This window comes from Diabrotica virgifera, chromosome 4, assembly GCF_917563875.1.
Source record: "Diabrotica virgifera virgifera chromosome 4, PGI_DIABVI_V3a".
Lineage (NCBI taxonomy): Eukaryota > Metazoa > Arthropoda > Insecta > Coleoptera > Chrysomelidae > Diabrotica > Diabrotica virgifera.
Window position 1 is genome coordinate 216622476 of NC_065446.1, and position 23939 is coordinate 216646414.

General features: G+C 33.2%; 1 protein-coding gene across 1 annotated transcript in view; it reads right to left on the reverse strand.

The window, feature by feature from the left end:
- LOC126883291 (uncharacterized) overlaps window positions 1-23939 on the reverse strand; it is a 531955-nt gene that overhangs the window by 370345 nt on the left and 137671 nt on the right. The window contains exon 2 of the mRNA XM_050648642.1: window positions 4535-4762. Coding sequence (XP_050504599.1) covers window positions 4535-4714 — 180 coding nt within the window. The 5' untranslated portion in view covers window positions 4715-4762. The remainder of the gene's footprint in view (window positions 1-4534; window positions 4763-23939) is intronic.

Genomic DNA, 23939 nt, shown 5'->3' on the forward strand with positions numbered 1-23939 from the left:
TGGCGGCTCGTCAGAGGAGGCAAGGGAGGCTCAGCCTCCCCATAAATTTTTTACACACTCTATACTGTTTTGTTTATCATGAATCGCGAAAACAACAATTACTCTCACTATTATACAACGTGTAAATTCCATATTATCACTAATTATCCATACGTACGGAGCATTAGCATTAGAACGCATGATCGCGTCTCAGTTTTATTACATATTATTGTAGGCAGGACCCTGGGTTATCCCGAGATGCACGAACGGAGCCGAGAAGCCCAGCTTTCTCCGTTGCTAATGCTCCGTGCAGCGCAGCAGGCGTTTAAGGAGACCCGGTCTCCTAACAGTGGCATCTACGGCGCCATCACACGTTGCCCGGAGATATACCAAGGGAGGCAGTGTAGCTTCTCAGCTCCGTTGGGTGGTTGGGTGCGTCTCAGGACAACGAATTTTAGGGTCCTGACTAAATATAATGAAAAATCTAAAAGTGCGAATTTTGTTATGAAATTTGGTATGTGGGGTTATAATAATATTTGGAACAACTTGCTCAAATAACTTTTTCCGATATCTCTAACTCAAAGCAAAATATCGGTAATTTATCGTGTTTTTGAATTCGCAGTAGGCCGCGTTTAGAATTAAAAAAATTCAGTTGAGTATCTTAAAAATTTGAAGCTTCATTATGTATGGACTGCAAGACTTCAAATCTGTATTTATTTTGATATGCATAGGTATCTATTTACAAATAGATGGAATTGTTAACAAATAAACGACACAAACTTTGGTATTAAACTTTTACTATTAGACTAACTATTTTTAAAATGATGATATCATGAAATTATGAATTAGGATGATATTATGAAATGTAAATAAAAAATGGTCAAAAGATGGGGCCTTAAATTACATTTTTTGGCGCATTTTTTTGCTAGTGCAAATTTGTCTAGATATTTTACAGTTAGGTATAGCCTCCCCTATTGTAAAAATCACGAGCCGCCACTGATATTATATTAGTCTAGTAAAATAAGATTACACTACATGTAAATCAAAATGTAAATTCGTTCAGGTCGGAACAAATTGTATCTATTTCAAAGTTTAGGTGAGCACAAAAGATATTTTCAAGAAAGTATCCAAATCAGATAAGGGGATAATTGTTTAAATAATTAAAAAGGAGTCATTTTTGCACAATATTTACTTTTTTAACTGCTGAGGCAATTTACATTTTAACGAAGGGTTTTTGTTCTACAAAGCTGAATTACAAATCTTTCACCTAAGACTTACTAAATTAAATTTCACCCCATATTTATTTAAATAATTATATATAAAATTTAAAAATCAAATTTGCAAAAAAAAATTTTTTGCGTTTTAAATAAGCACTCTAAATTATTTTATTTAATAGGAGCAGTTCCGCTATGTTACCAGTATTAAGCAAAAAAAATTGATTAAAAAATATTTAATAATTTATGAGATATTTAATTTGTTTATTAAATGTTACTATATTTTCAATTGCAAAAACGCGGTTGTTATCAAAAGAATATAAACCTGTTTAAAATATCATTACTTTTATTTTTATGTATGTTTTCCATAAATGTATTGATAAATTCAACTTTCAATTTATCTCCCCTCTAAAATGACATTTGAAAGTTGTTTTAGACTCTCAAAGAATTAAGATTTAACTAAAATCACTTAAATAAAATATGGCTCCTTATTGAGTTACAGGGTGTTTTATTTAAAAATTTAAAAATTATTTTTGCTTAGTATTTTAAAACTATTCGACGTATCCTTTTCATACTTGGTAGAAAGTGTAGGTACTTTACACCCTATGAAATTATGTTAAATACAGGTTTCCGGCTATTACCAGAGGCGTACGACAGGGGATAGCAAATGGTTGACCCTTCCCAAATTCTGGTATATATTTATATCTGGTATATATACCGCCACTGGTATATATTTACTACATACTTGTATTTCAAACAATTGCAAATTTCTTTATCAGTTTAAAATAAAAATTTTTTACCAGGTAAAGAATTAATAATTGTCACAAAATTACAAATAAGTGATAAAATATTTCCAAACGAAACGTTTTGTATCTATTAGCATTGTTTAAAAAAAGATAAAAATTTGTCTAGTTATACAATGCTATCTATTAATAGTAAGAATTTACCATTTCCAGGTAAAGAATTAAACACCCTCATCACTGTAAATACAATACAAGTACGATTGAAGGCGAACAGTACCGATCGATCGGTAACGATCATAAGTTCTATTTAGTACGTGGCAACAACGCCGTCGTTAATAGAATTAAAATTCGTCGTTATTAAAATGTTCCAATATATATACGTGTTGCCATCTACTGAAAGAATTGTTAAACGTTTAGTTCCTATGATCACCAACCATTTTGACTGTGGCGTTTACATACCCCCTTAAAATCATTAATAATCTAGTGAAAAGATTGGTTGAAATGAAAATGTATAATACCCAAGTTCAAAAATATTTTTTACCTTGGAACAGTTGTCAACTCGAAATACGAAACAACCGAAATAAGACCTAGAGTTGAAAAGGACATAGCAACATTTAACAACATGCATGAGAAATATTTTCACCCATTGCGACATAATATCTCTCCCACTAAAAATGCGGCTGCTAAAATGTTATTATTTCCGGTCTTGCTATATGGCGCAGAGGCCTGGACAATAATGGAAACATTAATGAAAAAGCTAGAGGCATTCGAGATGTGGGTGTACCCACGTATCCTCAAAATATTGCGTCGAATGGGAAAACAAAAAGAAATCTCTTTTACAATTAAGAAACGAAATCTTAAATATTTCGGTCATATCATGAGGCATGATAAATATCGTATACTCCAACTGACAACGCAAGGTAAAATAGAGAGCAAACGCGGACCCGGAAGAAAAGACACTCATGACTTAAAAACTTACGCCAATGATTTGGACAAAAATCGATCGAGTTATTCAGAAACGCCTCAAATGAAATTAAAATTGACATGATGATAGCCAACGTCCACAACGGACAAGGCACATGAAGAAGAATAAAAATATTTTTAATACACCTAACCAAGGTAAAGTAATAACCAGCCAATGTATGTATACAATATGCATGCGTACAATGCATGCATACAACTTTCTCTATTTTTTTTTTGTGGAGTATTAAGCATTTATTTTTTTAGCCTAAAGAAGACATGGAAAATTATATGGAATATACACTCAGTAAAGCTGTGGGAGATTTATTTTTTTGCAAGATGCCAATAAATCATAAACCATTGTTACATTTACACTACAGTCGGTAGTTTATACGAATCGGCTTTCTGAAAACCTTCTTCCATTTTATTTGTTTATTTTTGTAAAACCCAAAATATGTTCTTACAAACAGTCTATCCATTTTAAACTAAACAAATTCACTATAAAACTCCACTTTAACCCTGATAAAACAAGAAGAGAACAAAATAAAATGACCTGAAACGTCAAACAGGTAAACAGTAACACTATGAGAATGGCGCGCGCTTGGGGTATGCAACTAGTGACGTCAGGCCAATAGAGAAGCGTTCTTGAAATTTAAAATGATGCTAGATTTCTAATAAAGATTTTTTATAGAAAGGCTTTTTCAATTTTGTTGAAATTTTGGACAATTATTCCTAGGGTGTTTCTTAATCGTTTTACATGTTTGAAATGACTTTTTAATTTTTCGTGAACATCCCTATTGGATGTTCTGTCCGACAAAATACATGGAACGTTTTATTTTAACCTGTTCCACAATTAAAACTTCCCCTGTTCCAGTGTTCCCATACATTAAAGTTTGTCCGACTAGACACCGTTAAGATATTAACAAATTTTCAGCTTGCTATTAATCAGCTTTTTTTGGTACGCAGGATCCAGGTCTATAACGCTACGAGCAACCGAAATGGATTTTTGGAGAAGAGCAGCAGGAAGATCTAGAAGAGAAAGGATTACCAACGAACGCATTAGAGAAATAATGGGAATCAAACGAAAAATCACGGATGGCTTAACGACAAAACAAATTATCTGGTTCGGTCATACAAAGAATGGATGAACAACGAATACCAAAGGAAATACTATAATGGCAAGCAGAAAGAAAACGAGGCAGACCGAGAAAAAGTCGAAGCGAAGGAATTGACAAAGAGCTGAGAGAGAGAGCCATAGAAGAGGATCTATGGAACAACCGGACGATTGGAAGTCGGAAACAGCGGAGAACGTTATAAACCGACATGTAGTAGTAGTAGCAAAAAATTCGGAATATAATTAGATATCATAAAAAAACTGATCCCTCAGAAGTTGTGTTTCAATAACCTATACCACAGATGAGGAAATGGTTCTCCACAAAAACAACTAATCTATTTAAAGCATCAGTTAATAAAACAATTATAGCCAGCATGATCGCCAATATTCGAAACGAATAGGCACCAAAAGAAGAAGATACCACAGATACACGATCTTAATAAATACTACCGACTCATATATTTGCCGTAATAAACAATTTACATATTTATAAAAACGTTTCAAAGATTTATAAAAAGTCTTACCTGTACGGCGCTATTCAAAAAGCAATTATTTTGTCCCGGTCCATTAAGCAGACCTTTCGTACTCGTAAATGTCATCGAATCGCGAGAGGGCGTCGCTATCGATATCGGCAGCGTCGTCGGAAGCGGATGATGCGGATGCACCGGATGCGGATGGTGAACTGTGACGGACGGTGACGCCATTGTCGATTTGGCGAGTTTTTAATTTACACCGTGAAGCGCTCCATTTTCCTGAAAAAGAATAAAACATTAGTAAAGTGTGAAAAAGAGTTATTAATTCATTTAATCAAACTTAACTACTCTTTTTGTATGTTATTAAAATTGGTGTAAATAAAAGAAGTTGTTCGTTCTAAAATCAGAAGTGTTGATATCTAAAGGTAATTCGATATTAACACGTTGGCTGCCATAGTAGTGCGGCAGATTCGTGCAAATATTATAAGTAGAGAGCGGAATATATGCAAAGTGCATATAGATGCATATATTGCATATTTTCAGACAACAAACACAACATTGCATATTTAAGCTAAACACGATTTATTTTGCTATTTTAAAAATAAATTATGTAAAAGTTTAAAATTTTCCTCTCTTAGTTGGAATTTTATAACTTCGATATGAACGAACTCGTTATTTATCTATCTATCGCTCATTATTATCTATCTGGACTTTCCCATTACTACCTGAATTTAACAATTATGGGTGTTCCCAGAAAAATATTATTTTATTAGCGTAGCAAGTCGTAGGTACCTACCTGCTTTTAAGGGTCTAATATTTATTTTGTCAGTTTCCGGCCAACATTTGTTTAAAGTAAACGTTGTATCGTATTTAGTGTTTTTGAAGTGATTGGTATATATTAAATTTAAATATGTTTCAAAAAAGTGCTTGGATAAAGTGTTTTCCCGAGTTAAAGCTAAGTGGAGACAAAGTATTTTGCAAGGTCTGTTCCAAAATCGTAAGTTACATTCATTTTCACATTTCATTTTTTAAATGAGGAACTGACAAACAAAAGCATCATGTCCCACAAAAGAAATTTTTCTGGAAAGAGTGTTTTATCCGACAAATTCGCTTTTACTTCTATAAAGACGGACATAGAGAGAAGCATCAAAATACAAAAATCCATCAAATTGTAGGCAATTCCGCTTTTGTTCTTCAGCTTCTCGTATGAAAATTTATTTCTTTTTGGTGCTTGAACATTTTTTTTCTTTTACAGATTTTCTGTGAGAAGAAGTTTCAAATCGACCAACATTTAAAAACTGCTACTCATAAGTTGAAGCTAAAAAAGATTGCATTAGGACCCGTTCAGCAGTCCATTCATACATCTCTTCAAAATGTTCAAGATCAAGATGAATCAAAAAAAGAAAAACGTTTGTTTAATCAAGACCTGTGTAAAGCTTTGTTGGCAGCAAACATTCCGTTAAAAAAATTACAAAATATACATTTTAGGCAATTTTTGCAAAAATATTGTAACTTCAATATTCCTAACGAGGCAACGCTAAGAAAGGGCAATGTGAATGCATTGTATGATGGAGTAATTGAGGAAATTAAAGTTTCTTTAAGCGATAACACCTTTTACGTAATTGTCGATGAAAGTACAGATGCATGTGGTCGATATTATGGTGCATCTTATAATCGGCGCCTTAAAAGAGGATGAACCAGGAAAACCTTATTTAATAGCTGCAAAACAACTGGAGAAAACCAATAATGTGACTGTAAGCCGTTTCATTCAGCAAACACTCTCTGCTTTCTTTTTGCCAACAGAAATAAAAAGTGAACATTTTCTAATATTTTTATCAGATGCCGCTCCGTATATGGTAAAGGTAGGACAAAATTTGAAAATATTTTACCCAAATATGGTACACGTCACTTGTCTTCTACATGGCACAAACAGAGTAGCAGAAGTTCTTAGAGGTGAATTTGATTTAGTCAATAAATTAATTTCAAACGTTAAAAAAGTATTTTTGAAAGCACCTTTACTTGTGCAAATGTATAAAGAAAAATTACCAGGTGTAAACTTACCTCCAGAGCCCGTAATTACAAGATGGGGAACATGGATTAAAGCAGCAATTTTCTACGCAAATCATTTTGATGCCATAAAAGACGTTTAGTATAGTATAGTTGATCCAAAAGATGGCATAACCCAGACATCCAAAGTGAAAGTTATCCTTCAACACCAAATTGTTCTATATGGTCCACACAATGTCCAGAAAAAAGTCACACCATTTTGAGCGTCGGGTTTGGGGGGGAGAGGGGGGAGAAATCGGTAAATTCGTAGTTTTTTAAGTTTTTCGCCAATATTTCTAAAACTATGCGGTTTAGCATGAACAACCTTCTATACAAAATTGTTCTACATTAAATTTGAAATAAAAAAGGCCTCATGCATAATCTTTCTAAAATGAATGGTTCCAAAGTTACGGAGGTAGTATAGTATAACTGGTCCAAAAAAAGGCCTAACCCAGACATCCAAAGTGAAAGTTATCCTCCAACACCAAATGGTTCTATATGGTCCACATAATGTCCAGAAAAAAGTCACACCATTTTGAGCGTCGGGTTTGGGGGGGAGAGGGGGGAGAAATCGGTAAATTCGTAGTTTTTTAAGTTTTTCGCCAATATTTCTAAAACTATGCGGTTTAGCATGAACAACCTTCTATACAAAATTGTTCTACATTAAATTTGAAATAAAAAAGGCCTCATGCATAATCTTTCTAAAATGAATGGTTCCAAAGTTACGGAGGTAGTATAGTATAACTGGTCCAAAAAAAGGCCTAACCCAAACATCCAAAGTAAAAGTTTTCCTCAACACCAAAATGTTCTATATGGTCCACATATTGTTCAGTAAAAAGTTACACCATTTTGAGCGTCCGGTATGGGAGGGAGATGGGAGAGAAGCCGGTAAATTAGTAGTTTTTTTACGTTTTTCGTCAATATTTCTAAAACTATGCTTTAGCGTAAACAATGTTATATAAAAAAATGTTCTACATGAAATTTAAAACAAAAAATATTCTATACATAATTGTTATAAAAGCAACGGTTCCAGAGTTACGGAGGGTGAAAAGTCGAGGTTTTCGATGCTTTTTATATTTTTTGGGCAATATTTATGATTTAACTATACCAAAAACCCAGACATATAAAGTGAAAGTTATCCTCCAACACCAAATTGTTCTATATGGTCCACATAATGTTCAGAAAAAAGTCACACCATTTTGAGCGTTGGGTTTGGGAGGGAGGGGGGGGGGGGGGAGAAATCGGTAAATATAAAAAGTATCGAAAACCTCAAATTTTCACCCTCCGTAACTCTGGAACCGTGGATTTTATAACAATTATGTATAAACCTTTTTTGTTTTAAATTTTATGTAGAACATTTTTCTGTAGAACATTCCTTACGCTAAAGCATAGTTTTAGAAATATTGACGAAAAACTTAAAAAAAAGAACTACTAATTTACCGACTTCTCCCCCATCTCCCTCCAAACCAGACGTTCAAAATGGTGTAACTTTTTACTGAACAATATGTGGACCATATAGAAAAATTTGGTGTTGAAGGAAAACTTTTACTTTGGATGTCTGGGTTAGGCCTTTTTTTGGACCAACTATACTATACTACCTCCGTAACTTTGGAACCGTTCATTTTAGAAGGGTTATGCATAGGGCCTTTTTTATTTCAAATTTAATGTAGAACAATTTTGTGTAGAGGGTTGTTCATGCTAAACCGCTTAGTTTTAGAAATAGTGACGAAAAACGTAAAAAACTACGAATTTGCAGATTTCTCCCCCCTCTCCCCCCCAAACCCGACGCTAAAAATGGTGTGACATTTTTCAGAACATTATGTGGACCATATAGAAAAATTTGGTGTTGGAGGATAACTTTCACTTTGGATGTCTGGGTTTGGGTCTAACTATACCATACTAGTTGTGTTACGATATTCAAAATGACTCGCAGTGTGTAACTGAAAGTCAAGAACTTTTAAGTAACGTACAAATTGCTAAAGAACTTATGTTCATAAAAGTTAATTTTAGTTTTTTACCAGATCTAATAAAGTCATTAGAACAAAGGAATTTACAATTAAGTGATTCGGTTAATCTTGTTAACACTTTTTCTGCTCATTGTCAAAAAATTCCCGGAAATACAGGGATTACAATTAGAAATAAATTAAAAAATGTTTTAGAAAAAAATGAGGGCTTCCATTGTTTGAGGAAAGTTGTACGTATTTTTGAAGGCAACTTTTCTGAAGATCTTACGACTTGGCAAATTAGTTTACTGCCTAAATTAAAATATTGTCCTATAACATCAGTAGATGTAGAACGAACTTTTTCTGTGTCCAAACACGTTGTTAGTGATAGAAGGCAAAAGTTGCTAGTTGAAAATTTTGAAAAATATTTGATTATAAATTCATACTATAATTTAGATTCTTAATTTAATTATAATATGTATCAGTTTTTGTGTGTCATTTCATTTGTTTTTATGTGAAAAATAAATATGTATTAAACATAAATGTAGGTTGAATTTTTTAAACATAAATGTTTATATTTAATATATTGTTTTATTTTTGAGTATTTTTAATATGCATTTGCATATTTAGACAAATTTAGAAAAAATACCTGCATATTTGTAGTAAAAGTAATGCATATATATGCGCATATTTTGGTAATGTTGTGTTGCATATATTCCGCTCTCTAATTATAAGAATTGTGCATTTAATGATAGAAGCATATAATTTGGACCACATATACTACACATAAGTATAAGGTTCAAAATTAGATATGAGGCCATCTCAGATTTTACCTTTTACAAAAATGGCGGGCATTCAAAATAGCGACGATACATATATTTGATTAATAGAACGATAGCTATTAAACGAAAAGTCCGACTTCAACCAAATTTGGTATATGGGTTCTTTTTTTGACGTATAAGATCGAGCTCCTGAACCGGAAGAATCGGTTTACCAGAAGTTGTGTTTCTCCTGATTTTTTATGTAAAAATATATGTTGTTTTTTTTTTCAATTCTTTCACCTGTATACCTATATTAATTTTTCAAAAAGGTAATACCGGCATTGAAAAGAGCGTAAAAATATTTTTCAGGAAATATGTTGAACTTTTTAGTTATGTTAATTACCATGTAATAAATGCATATCTTAATCTTCACATGTACCTATGTGCGGCAGATTCGTGCAAATATTATAAGAATTATTGTGCATTTAATGGTAGGAGCATATAATTTGGACCACATATACTACACATACACATACTTTGACTTTCATTTAATTTTAAAATAATTCTGTTAGGTTATAATATTCCTTGAGATAAAAAGTTGTTCAAATAGATTCAGGATAGCCAATATAAATGATAAATTATACTAATACATAAGAAATTGACACGTTAAGCTTAATCTACCTTCTAGTGTTCAGAATATCCTTTCAGTTCTTGTTAGCCTGATTGATATTTGCCATCTTTAATTAGTGATTTATATTCCAAATTTTTTTAGCATACTAATAGTTTTCAAATTGTCGACATGACAAGAGCAAAATTTACATAGCAATTATTCATATATTCATTACCCATTTGGGTGGCACCTAGAAATATATTTGTTTTTAATTATATAATGTATTCTAATAGAGGTTGATTGTATTATAATTAACTGGGTACGTTTTAACGAGTACCAGGCAAGCCTATGTCGTTTATACTGTGAGATGAGGAGAGAATTTTTGTAGTCCTTATTTCAGAATACATATTTACTTTGGATAAATAATGCAGAAGAAAGTTGTCACACTTTTCCTACTCTATTTGTTTGGTTGCGAACATTTAAATCTTTGTTATTTATTTAAAAAAGAAGAAAAGAGACGTTATTTAAATTACTAATAGGCAACGTCTTATATTAATAAAAAATAAATCTGGTGGTGCTAGACATTGAAGAGAAAAGCAAAACGAATCTAAAATATCGGAGAGCACCTCAAAATATCAAATCGTGGATGTTGAAATGTATATTCAGAGCAATAAAAGAAAAGTAAAAACTGTATAAAGAGTGGCGAAACAATAAACCTAATTTATTTTGACAAATCGTCAAAATTACAAGGTTATCAAAAATCAAAGAAATTTACCTATGGCCAAAGAAATTTTAAAATTGTGTGTATGAAGTATATGAAAATTTACACTCTGAGTTAACACCAAGATGTTGAAACGGAGATACATATTATCAAATACAAAAACATAAAACAAATAAACCAAAAAGTTTGTGCACTGAAAAGATACCAAAGGAGCTGAGAGAAATAAAATCCAAAGGGGAATTAAATTCCTAATAAATCATAAAAAATTATAATATAATGTAATTCATTTATAAATTTAAAACAACTTAAGTGATTTTACCCATATACAGTGCAGTACTTTAAGGAAAAATCCCGAAACAGTTCGATTTTTATTTTTACATCACGATTTTTTGGCATAATATATCATACTAGTGACGTCATCCATCTGGGCGTGATGACGAAATCGATGTATTTTTTTTTAAATAAGAATAGGGGTCATGTGATAGCTCATTTGAAAGGGTATTTAATTCTCTATTTACTAATATAAACAATAACATAATTATTTATACAGTGTGTTCAACTTTTTTTAAATTAAATTAATTGATACAAAAAGATTAATGTATGTAATTCGTTTAATTTTAAATACATTTTACTGCTATCAGAAAACATAAAAATGTTTTATTTAAAAAATAAACATTGATTTTCGCTTAAACGAAATGTTCAAATTGCCAAGAGGCAGGTGGGTGGCAGCTTTAACATTGAATTTAAGCGAAAATCAATAGGTATTTATTTTATCATTCTCTTTTCCTTATCCCTATGCGGGGTCGGCTTCCCTAATTGCATTTCTCCACACAATTCTATCTTGGGTCATATCAATATTAATCCCCTTTACCAACATGTCCTGCCTTATCGTCTGCCCCCAGGTCTTCTTTGGTCTTCCTCTCCTACTCCTTCCAGGAATCTGCACTTCAGCTATTCTTCGTATTGAGTGATTAACGTCTCGACGTTGAACATGACCAAACCATCTTAACCTATGCTCTCTCATTTTGGCATCAATTGGTGCCACACCTAGACTTCCCCTAATATACTCATTTCTAATTTTATCCGTCTTTGTCACTCCACTCATCCATCTAAGCATTCTCATTTCCGCCACATGCATTCGTTGTTCCTCTTTCTTTTTCACTGCCCAACATTCAGTTCCATGCATCATAGCCGGTCTTATGGCTTGTTTTATAGAATTTTCCCTTCAGCTTCATTGGAATTTTTCTGTCACACAACACACCACTCGCTTCTTTTCACTTCATCCATACAGCCCTAATTCTACTGCATGCATCTCCATCTATTTCTCCATTACTCCGTAATACCGATCCTAGGTACTTAAAACTATTGCTTTTCACAATCATTTCACCATCCAAAGATATCCTTTTGTATTTGTAGTAACTCCATCCTTAAATGAACATTCCAAATACTCTGTTTTTGTTTTACTAAGTTTTAAACGTTTTTCCTCCAGAGCTTGTCTCCACTGTTCCAGTTTTTGTTCTAAGTCTCTTTCACTATTTCCTATTAAGACTACATCATCAGCATACATTAGGCACCATGGAATACTACCCTGTAGTTTCGCTGTTATCTGGTCCAAAACTAATGAGAATAAATAAGGACTAAGCACCGAGCCTTGGTGCAGTCCTACTTTCACCTGAAATTTATCAGTCTCTGAAATTTATAGTCGTTACTCCCTCATACATATCTCTCACAATCTTTACATATTAGCCAGGGCCTCCTTTCTTATTGAGAGCCCACCACAATCAATATTTTATTTGTCAAATAAATATGTTTTTCCTGTTTTCTGACAACAGGAAAACATATTTTGATTTAAATAAATTACATATATTCTTCTTTTTGACTCAATTAATTTAATTTAAAAAAATATTTTTGAAAACCGTGTATAAATAATTAGGTTAATGTTTATATTAGTGAATAAAGAATTGCATAGCCTTTCAAATGAACTATCACATGACCCCTATTCTCATTAAAAAAATCATCGATAACGTCATCAAGCCCAGACGGATGACGTCACTAGTATGATATATATGACAAGAAATTGTAATTTAAAAATGAAAATCGACCTTTTTCGGGATTTTTCCTTTGAAGTCGCCGGTTTACGAAATAATGAATTTATGCGTTAATTTATGGACGCACTGTATTTTGGTGGTTTAAAGTTTAAAACATGTAATGTGACCTATAAAGTATAACCATCTTGTATTTTTTTTAACCTTAGTCAAAATTTAACTTCACGTTTGCTTTAACTTAAAAGGTTTATACTCGCTACAAATAGGAAGTTTATTATTTTTCTGAGAGAAATACTTTGGAAATTTATTACACGGAAAATTTGACACAAGATCAGTAGAACCAGCGAAGACAGTAACACCAATAAAAGCTACCATTCCTCAAGCAATACAAAAAAAGAAAGGTAATCAGACCATGAATACCTATATGGGAAAGAGCAGTCTTGAACAAACCGAAATATTCAAAAAGCAGTTTGGATTTATGCAAGGCAAATGCAATGTCGTCGACCTAATCTGTAAACTGCGTAACTAACTCCCTTTATCTAAATTTTACAGGTGACACAAAAAACTATCTTTCTAAATATGACTAATGCGAATACTGCGTATCTTCCATTTTAAAAGATAGGATGGTAAAACGGAAATATTTTGTAGATACACATATCACTAACATTTGTATATTGTTTAATAAGTATTTAATATTACTTATTACCAACTTTTTCTTGAAAATATCACTTTCTAAACAGACGTGAGGTATGACAAACTAGGGACTTACGTATTTTTCGTACTAAATTTGGCGGCAAGGGAGATACGGAGTATATGAAAAGGTCATTTATTGCCATTTACTCATCTGGAAAAAATATGCACGTGCGTCCTTTTTTAAACGATAAGTAGGGACTTTTTGAAACAGATGGAAGTATTAACTTATTTTCAGAGAATTAAGGAGTTGCGCAGTTTACAGATTAGGACGACGATGTTTATTCTAAGGCAGCTAATGTAAAAATATTGTAATATAGAAACAATCGTCCTTCTGGAAAATTGATTTATTTGCTGGTGACCTAGCATCCATTCCAGTGTAACACTCTTATAACCCGCTAATCTGTTAAGTTCCTTTCGGTATTGCCACACTAGCCTAGATTCCACTTTAGGGTTTATAGGAACCCCTATGACTGTTTGGCTATCTTTGTATATGTATATTGGGATGGTCGACTTACAATGACGCCTATTGGCGACCACCAACAGAACAAATAGAAAAGACTTTAGAAGAAAAGAAAATGAATTAAAATCGGATGAGAGCGACATAATATGATAGATGGGATTGGAAACCAACCAGAGGAGGAGGCTTATGTTTATCCGTGGACATTTTAGACTGGATGATGATGACCTAAATTTTCTGTTATTTTATGTCTCTCCGTTTTATTTGTATGAGAATTTATACCAGTATGTGTGTATTTTATGTTAAATTAATTTTATAGCTGCTCTTCGCAACTAAAAAACGAACCTACATTGTTTTTTTTATAACCTGTACCAAACTTAATCACAAGATACATTACATCAAAATGAATCGTTATATAAAAGTAAAACTTTTATCTTAACCGACTAAACATAATTAATGAAAACTAATATGCATAAAAATGACCATGTCTAATAGCGAACTATTTGAAATACTTTTAGGCGTGTCAACTTTCTTAGAAAAACCTATCGGACCAGTCATCTAAACAGCGAAGGAACAACATTTTACAGATGATCTCATATTTTAAAACATAATATAATATATTTGTTAACCGTGTAGTGTAGAGTGTAGACTGTAGAACTGTTCAGACGTTATACTGAAGCGACAATCGAAAATTATAATGTCGTTCACTATGAAAGAACTTTGTTTTTAATTCAAAAAATTAACTGTTGAGAGAGAAGAAAAAATAGTACACCATAGCTATCAACTCAAACAAGAAAGAGCATATAGAGTCGTCCTAAGGAGAAAATAAAAGCTGAATTATTAAGGCAAGGCCACACAGTCAGAAATGTTTTAAACATCCGGCACAGAGTAACAAAAGAACCCCTACCATTATTTTTCGTTGATTTGGAACCAAAAAACAACAATAATAAAGTTTTTAATGTGGAATTTATATACAATACCAGAATTAGAGTAGAAGCTCCGAAACACAAGAACATCATTGTGCAATGCACTCGATGTCAGGCATACGAACACTCTAAGTCATACTGTTATAAACCTTATAAATGTGTTAAATGTGGAGGACCACACGACACCAAAAGTTGCACAAAACCGAAAGACACACCTGCAACGTGTACTCTTTGCAAGGGCAACCACCCAGCGATCTATAAAAGCTGCACTGTTTATCGAGACCTATTAAAAGCAAAGAACATGAATAACGACATAACTAGACCTAGAAACACACAAGGATATATAAATCCCAATCTAACACTGCATCAAATGACACAACAATATGCGCAAAATGGAATCAATTATGCTCAAGTAACCTCAGGAAACATCAACAGACCAAAATGGTGAAGATTTAACACACATGATGACAAGCTTCTTAAATGAATTCAAAAATCTATTCAATCAACTTCTGAACCAAAATAGCATGATCCTGAACATGCTAACAACAGTCATTAGTAAAATAACGAATTAATGGCTCCATCAATTAGAATAGCCGCCTGGAACACCAACGGGCTACCAAACCATGTACAGGAACTCATAGCATTTTTAAAAGTATGTAAATAAATTAGATGTTCTTCTTATCTCAGAATCACACTCAAAATTACGCCACACCTAAAATACAAGGAACCATACTAAAAATAGAACATTTATATGGCCACTTGGCATTGCACCAATTTACTGTCCTCCTAGACACTCCATATCAATTAAAGAATACGATACCTTTTTTCAAGAACTAGGACCCCGATTTATAGCAGCTGGAGACTGGAACGTCAAACACATGGTATGGGGATCGAGGCTTATAACACCAAAGGGTCGAAATTTATTGGCGTGCTCGCAGAACAGATCAGAACGGGATTCCTGACCTGCTAGACGTTGCCGTTATCAAAGGTATCTCAAATATACATTACAAAATAGAACCCAGTCTCGATTTAAGTAAGTTCAGATCACATTGTAATAATCATAACACTAAGTACAACTATAATATGGAAGGATTAAAACATCGAATTAAAGAACCCCATGCAATAGAAAAAGTAGTGCAACATTTAACAGAAGTAATACAAGATGCTGCATGGAAGTCAACTCCAGATGATAAAAAAATTACCACCCATGATCATAACATTCCTTTACAAATAAAAGAAATTTTAAATGAAAAAAGAAGAGCTAGAGCCAAATGGCAGCGGACAAGGAATCCTCTGGATAAAACACAATTAAATCGGTTAACACATCAACTGCGTACATCTTTAATCCAGGCCCGTAATGATACTTTTAAATATTGCATCTCCAACCTAACACCTAATGTCCATTCATTATGGCAAGCGACCAAAAAATTCAAGAGACCAATAGCATCTATTCCACCAATTAGAAAATCTGATCTAAGCTGGGCAAAAACTGATGAAGAAAAATCAAACACATTAGCACAACACCTCGCCCAGGTATTTAGTCTACATAGAGAAGTCAATGTTGAAGATGAAGAAGTATACACATTTCTCGACGCTCCTTGTCAATTATCATTACCACTGAAACCATGTACACCAACAGAGATCTGGAAGGCGATAAATAAAATAAACCCTCATAAGGCTCCAGGTTATGACTTAATTAATGGTGATGTACTAAAGCATTTGCCTAGAAAAGCGATAGTCCTGCTAACTATATTATATATATATACTATTATATATACTAACTATATTCATATGTATAAAAAAAAAAAAAAAGTCCTGCTAACTATTGTATATAACAGCATAAGACTGTGTCACTTTCCTATTCAATGGAAATATGCACAAATCATTATGATTGCGAAACCGGGCAAACCGCCTACAGAACCCTCCTCCTATCGTCCTATAAGCCTTCTACCAATAATGTCAAAAATTTTCGAAAGACTTCTCTTAGACCGAATTTTCGAAAGAATAAATATAAATAACATAATACCTGACCATCAATTTGGCTTTCGACAGAACCACTCAACAATACAGCAGTGCCATAGGATTGTAAAGTATATAAAAGAAACTTTAGAGGGAAAGAAAATGTGTGCAGCAGTATTCCTTGATGTGGAAAAGGCGTTTGATAAGGTGTGGCATAAAGGCCTGTTGTATAAAGTGAAAAAGAATATGCCTAATGAAATATACCTGATATTAAAATCATATCTCAGCGAGCGATTTTTCCAAATCAAAGTAAATACCTCACTTTCCAAATATCATCCTATACAATCCGGAGTACCTCAAGGTAGTGTCCTCGGTCCCTTCCTTTATCTCCTTTACACTGCTGATATACCTGCTGATGATGACATTACTATGGCCACATTTGCCGACGATACAGGAATCCTTACATCAGTCGATAACCCCGATAGAGCTTGTAACAAACTGCAAAACTATTTAAATTCACTTCAAACATGGTTAACAAAATGGAAGATTAAAGTAAACGGTGAAAAGTCGTCACAAATTACGTTCACAACAAGAAGGATCGACTGTCCACAGGTTCATATTAACAACATTCCTATCCCCTTAAAATCAGATGCCAAGTACCTGGGACTCGATTTGGACCGAAAGCTGACATGGAAGAACCATATCAAAACCAAGAAAGCTCAACTAAATTTAAAAGTCAGACAAATGTATTGGCTGCTAGGAAAAAATACCCAGTTATCATTAGAAAACAAAGTATTATTATACAAAATTATACTAAAGCCGATATGTAGTTATGGTATAGAGTTATGGGGCTGCAGCAAACCGAGCAACACTAAAATATTGCAAACTGTTCAATCAAAGTCGCTGCGAATGATAGCGAATGCACCATGGTACGTTTCCAAAACTATCCATAATGACCTTGGGATACCATTCATCGAAGATGTTATTAAACTACAGGCACAGGCAAACAAAGCCAAGAAAGAAATTCCGAAAAATACATTTTATTTAGTTAGACATAATAGACCTCTAAGAAGACAAGCTTTGAAACGGAATGTATTACCTACCGACTATTTTTTTGCAATACACACACAACCTTTTTTTATTTGATTTTATATATTATGTACTCTTCAAAGTTCAAAGTGGTCCAGAAATTGTTATTTAACAAATAATAAAAAATTTGATATAGTAATTGAGTCAATACTCGCAATCTTTAGTTTGTATTTTTTTTTATTGGTTGTTATATAATCATGGGGCAACCGGTTTCGAGTCTTACAATATATGACTCATCATCAGGCCCAGTACAAAAAGTCTTCTCAATACAAACTACAAGCTAAAAAACACAAAACGAGAGACATGTACACATATACATATTAGTGATGTAACGAATGTCATTTTTTGAACATTCGCGAATACGAATGCGAATGCGAATATCTGCTACCGACATTCGCGAATGCGGATGCGAATGCGAATATTCAGTTTTTTTTAATTTGTTTCTATTTTTGTAATGTTTCCTAAATTTATAATGAAAAGTTAATTGATATTTAGTGTAAATCAATCTGAATCTTAAGCTTTATTACATAATACCAAATAATAAAAAAGTGAAGGCTGATAATGTGATTATACAAGGTTAAGTTCTATCTATCTATTGCCCTTCATTTGTCCAAAGTTGAACGTAGGCCTTCCCCTTATTTTTCCACTCTTGTTGGTTCAGTGCTAATCTTGTCCATCTGGTCCCTGCGTATCTTTTTAGGTCATCCAACCATCTCATCTGTGGTCTGCCCTTTCTCTTTTATGGTCCCAAGGTCTCCAGTGGGTTATTGATTCATTCCATCTTCCATCTCTTTGTCTGCTGTTATGTCCTGCATATTTTCATTTGAGAGTAGCTGCATGTTTGAGGTTAAGTTACCTTTTCTTAATAAAAAAAGAGAAGTGAATAGATTTTGATTTTATTAACCTAATATTATCTTAAAATTATTTTTTTCTGGTTTTCATATTCGCAAAACATTCGCACAAATTTCGCGAATGCGGATGCGAATGCGAATATGCAAAAACATGCGAATATTCGCGAATGCGAATGCGAATACGAATATTCGTTACATCACTAAATACATATATAAAACATGAAAAACAACTTTGTCTTGGTCTTAATCACATACAATAAAGCCAAGCAACTGTTTAGTATTGAACTGAACAGTCTATATCAGAGGTTCCCAAACTATTTTTTCTCGTAGACCCCTTTAAAAATTTACTGGTTTCGGTGGACCCCCTGCTGCTACATTTTTACCATATTCCCAAAACTCGTCCGAAATGTGAAGATATAACGATGGAAATTGGCGTAACGGGTGAGCTCCAGCTCTAAAATCATCATCATTCATCATCACCCAGCTCTTTGCGTCCACTGCTGGACATAGGCCTCCCTCATTTTTGTCCATTGTGCTCTATTTTGAGCACTTTGCATCCAATTTCTTGACATTTTCTTGAGATCGTCAGTCCAATGAGTAGGTGGTCTTCCTCTACTTTTTTTTTCTAATCTCGGCCTCCACTCAAGTAATGTCTTCGTCCACCTCGCATCACTGATTCGGGCGACGTGTCCGACCCAGTTCCATTTCAGGGTGGCAATTCGATAAATTACATCGCTAACTCCTGTTCTCCGTCTTCGAAAATAGTGCTAAATTCGGAGTGATAAAAATAAAGAAAAAATAGTAGGTATATTTTCTTACGATCTATTTATTAAAATGATAATGATAACAGACTTAAAAGAATTAAAATAAAACACTAATAACGTTACGTAACTTTAAATATGCAAAGCAACAATAAAAAAAATCCCAATAATTTTAATGGGAGGGATGTACTGGATGGATTGACAGCAAATTATCAATATTTGGCTTTAGTTTTGTTAGGATTCCTTTTGTTGGTGTTCCTTTTTTTTTGTCAATAGGTTTGTAACTACACTAAACCTTTTTTCGACAAGATATGACGAGGGAAACGCTATGAAAAGTTTTCTCGCAATTTCCCAAAGCCCAGGATATTTTTCAGGTATTTCTGCCTGCAGCCAAAATGTTTGATAGCCTTTTTTAAATTGCACCTTCAGCTCTTCATTGGTGCTGAGCTCTAGTAGTTCCTCTTGTAATACCACATCCGCCACTTCCATTTCATCAAATGGATTTATGACCCGTGGTGGTATTTCCATCATCAAAATATCTTCAGATCTGTTTTTGAAGTCATCATGCAGCGCATTTAAATGTTGAAGTATGTCTGAATATCTTCATCAAGACATGCTGTACGTAACAAGCACAGGACTTACACATTGTAAGCACAGGATTGTGGAATCACAATCAGTAGAATTGCATATGCAAGCAATTTGCAGCAAAATAGAATTCTACTCATCGTGGCAGTGGCGGAGTGATTTGGAATTTATTTAAACAAATTTGAATTTTTTATCGTAAAGTATCAATGGAACAAATAATGTTTTAATAGAAGGGACTCAAAAATGTGATTATTAGGCATTAAAATAAGTTTTTTGATTTAAGATGTTTTTGATCAAATTTTAGTGTAGAAAACATTAAAATACTGTTTTTACATTTACCCCCATTCCTAAAATACATGTTCTTCTATTTGGCTAATAATTTGCCCACAGATAGCCAAAACACAGGACTTTAAGTGGTTAAAAGAATTTGTGTAGTTTTACAATATAAGAAAAGTTACATGCAATAATATCTGAGTCAAAATTATATAGTCCAGTCGGGTTAGCATTTGATCTTGCATGTCGAGCTACCCCAGCAAGATTCTATTCTGTTTTGACTGAAATTGTTAAAAATATGGTTTCAATAATTTCTTTTATTATAAATTTTTTGTGCCGTCGATATTTTCCGAGTTATGGGGCGAAAATAGTGACAGTTAGAGCAGAATTATTGAATTATCTCGTTTATTATTAGTTTTTGAACAAAAATATACTTATACAAAAGTGGAAAGAATTAAATTTTATACAATTTTGATTTTTTTCATTTTTTGCTAAAATCAATATTTCAGGTAGTACGTATGCAGTAAAGGCGCGATCATAAGACCTGATTGGTTTGAGAGCAGCGGTTTTTGTTCAATATCTCCTCCATTTTCAACTTTTCGACAAAAATGGTAGAAATTGAAATTTTTCCAATTAAATCGTCTTTACAATAATTACTACAATTTTTTTAACCATTATTTTCATAGGGCCGATATTTTCCGAGTTAATTGTACCTAATTACAGTAGCCGCCTATATTTTTGACACTTTAATTATTCCACGTATTTCTGTTGTGCTGTAAAACTATACAAATTCTTTTAACATTTAAAGTCCTGTGTTTTGGTTATCTGTGGGCAAATTTTCAGTCAAATCGAAAGACATGTATTTTGGGAATGGAGGAGAATGTAAAAAACGGCATTTTAAAGTTTTCTAGACCTAAATTCCATCAAAAACTTATTATATAATCTAAAAATAAACTTTTTAATCAGAATAACTTGTTATAATATATTTTAATGCTATTTTAAGCCCCTACTGTTAAAACATTATTTTTTCCCATTGATATTTTACGATAAAAAAATGCAAATTTTGTTTAAATAAATACCAAATCACTATAAAGTGTTCGTGGACCCCCAATTACAACTTGTGCACCCCCATTTTTATTTCACGCCAACGTAGACCCCCGTTGAGTCCCTCGTGGACCCCTGGGGGTCCACCTGGACCACTTTGGGAACCACTGGTCTATATCATGTAAAAATGAGACATTATATCATTGGGAGCGACCAATCTGATGAAAAGTGCTTGGTATATAATTTGATATATATACTACCATCAATCCTTAACTAGTCAAGGGTTGATGGAGTCCTGGTAAGATAGTATGCGACTAAAAGACATAATACAAAATTTCTTTAGTAATCGGTATCTACTTACATAACAGTCATAGAAATTGTTCCACAGCTAAAGATGTACCTGGAAGTCACCAGCCCCATAAGAAGAGTTGACCAATCAAACAGCTCTCAGTCTCTTAAATTGGTGACTTCCAGGTAAATCTTTAGCTGTGGAACAATTTCTATGGCTGTTATGTAAGTAGATACCGATTACTAAAGAAATTTTTGTATTATGTCTTTTAGTCGCATACTATCTTACCAGGACTCCATCAACCCTTGACTAGTTAAGGATTGATGGTAGTATATATATCAAATTATATACCAAGCACTTTTCATCAGATTGGTCGCTCCCAATCAGGGTTGCAAAAAAACATGATTTTTTAATTTTAAACAAAACAAACGTTTTTTTTTATTTTAAACGTTTTTTTTGTTTTAAACATGTTTTTTTTGTTTTTAAATTGCATGTTTTAAACAAATAAAACTTGTTTAAAACACATGTTTTTTTGTTTTAAACGTTTTTTTTGCTTTAAAAATGTTTTTGTTTTTAAATTTTATATTTTAAACAAATAAAACTTAGAAGAAAACATTGTTTAAATCATATTTTCCTAAACATGATATTAATTGAAAGTGTTTGATCTATTATTATTTTCTACTAAATAATAGATAAGAAAACCAATTGCAAAATTAGGAGCTATTGCCTGGGGAACCCCAGACTATTTACTATTAATTTATAAATCCGCATTACAAGTTGGCTATTGCAATAACGTCCATTCTCAGTTATTTTGTGCTGTTTCTGGTGGTGCTTAGTGTTTTTTTTAAACATGCAAATGATGTGGTGACCCCAGCTCATTTTTTGGCAAATTTGCTTGATCATCGCTTTATTGAAAATAAACTTATCATCCATCCATTCAGTGCCGGTTTATCCACTGGGCGCATAAGGCGGGCGCCCAGGGGCCCGGACCCCGGAGGGGCCCGAAAGGCCCCTTTCCTTTTAATTATAAAAAATTAAATTCGCTAAATAATTTACATATTTTCCGAAAATAATCTCATACGCAGATACGCCAATACACTGCAAACGCCTATGTTCTATTGTTACATCTCTTCACGCCTATACACACTGGCGTAGCCTAGCCCCACAGGGGCCCCGTGTCAATGTTTGTGGCTGGGCCCTTTTCCAAAAACTACAGAAAGTTGTGAGAAAGATGTCTCGAATTGTAGTGAATTTTGCATGTGAATCCAGCTTGGTTGAAGCAACTACATATTTATTTCAGAACTGTTCAAAGTATCTACACGTTTTTTTCGGCTTCTCCTCAAAGATGGAATTTACTGCAAGAAAGCGGCAAATGTTGTGTAAAAAGATTAATTGAAACTAGATGGTCCGCCGATTTGACGCTGTAAATGCATTATTTAAAAACTGCGGATCCATCAAACATATTTTATCCAGTTAAGCAATAATAGAGATGAAAAATCAGCAGATAGAAGTGAAGCCAAGGCACTGTACAATAAAATGGAGACAGCTCTATTGACACTGATATGGGCAAGAATTTTGGAACGAGTGAATGCAACAAGCAAAACGTTAGAAACTGTGGACTTAAATGTAGAATGTGTCAATTGGGGTAGAATTAATGGCATCTCTTTTGAGCTGTGTTAGAGACGTAAGAAATAAGTTTAGCGAAATTGAACAAGAAGCGGAAACTTTCTTTTGCGAAGATGAGGATATATCAAACATCTACTATACAACTGACCTTCAAAGAATAAAGAAAATATAAACATTTTTCGAAGAAGCAGGTGAAAGTCAAATCATTTTAAAGGGACAAGAGATATTCAGAATTGAAGCATTTAATGTTATATGCCACAATATTACTCAAGATCTTTTAAAGAGAATTGAATGCTACAAGGATGTAACATCAGCTTTTAGATGTGCTTTTACGCTAGATAAAGAAGAAGTCAAGACGTCAGTTTATGCGAGAAATATAAAAAAGATGTTGATGAAACCAGAGAGAACTTGCATAATGAAATTACCCATTTTGTAACGTTATGCCAAAATTTAAATAAACATACATTTTATCAAAAATTTGATGTCATCCAGGATGTAAAGGCAACTTTTCCCAATATTTTAAAATAAAAACATATTTAAGGTCAAATTTCTGTTTTTGATTTATGTTTTTAAATGTATTTTTTGGATTATTTTTTATAATAATAGTCTCCCGTTTTATACCGCTGACGCGGCTTTGGGATTATAGCAAGATAGTCTGCTATACCTAGGGCCTACGGTATAAAAGGAGGGTAACAGGGTCAGTGCTACGCTTCAACCGCCTATTATTACCCCTGGTTTTACCCAAGGTACCTACTCATTTTATTCAGGCTGAGTCGA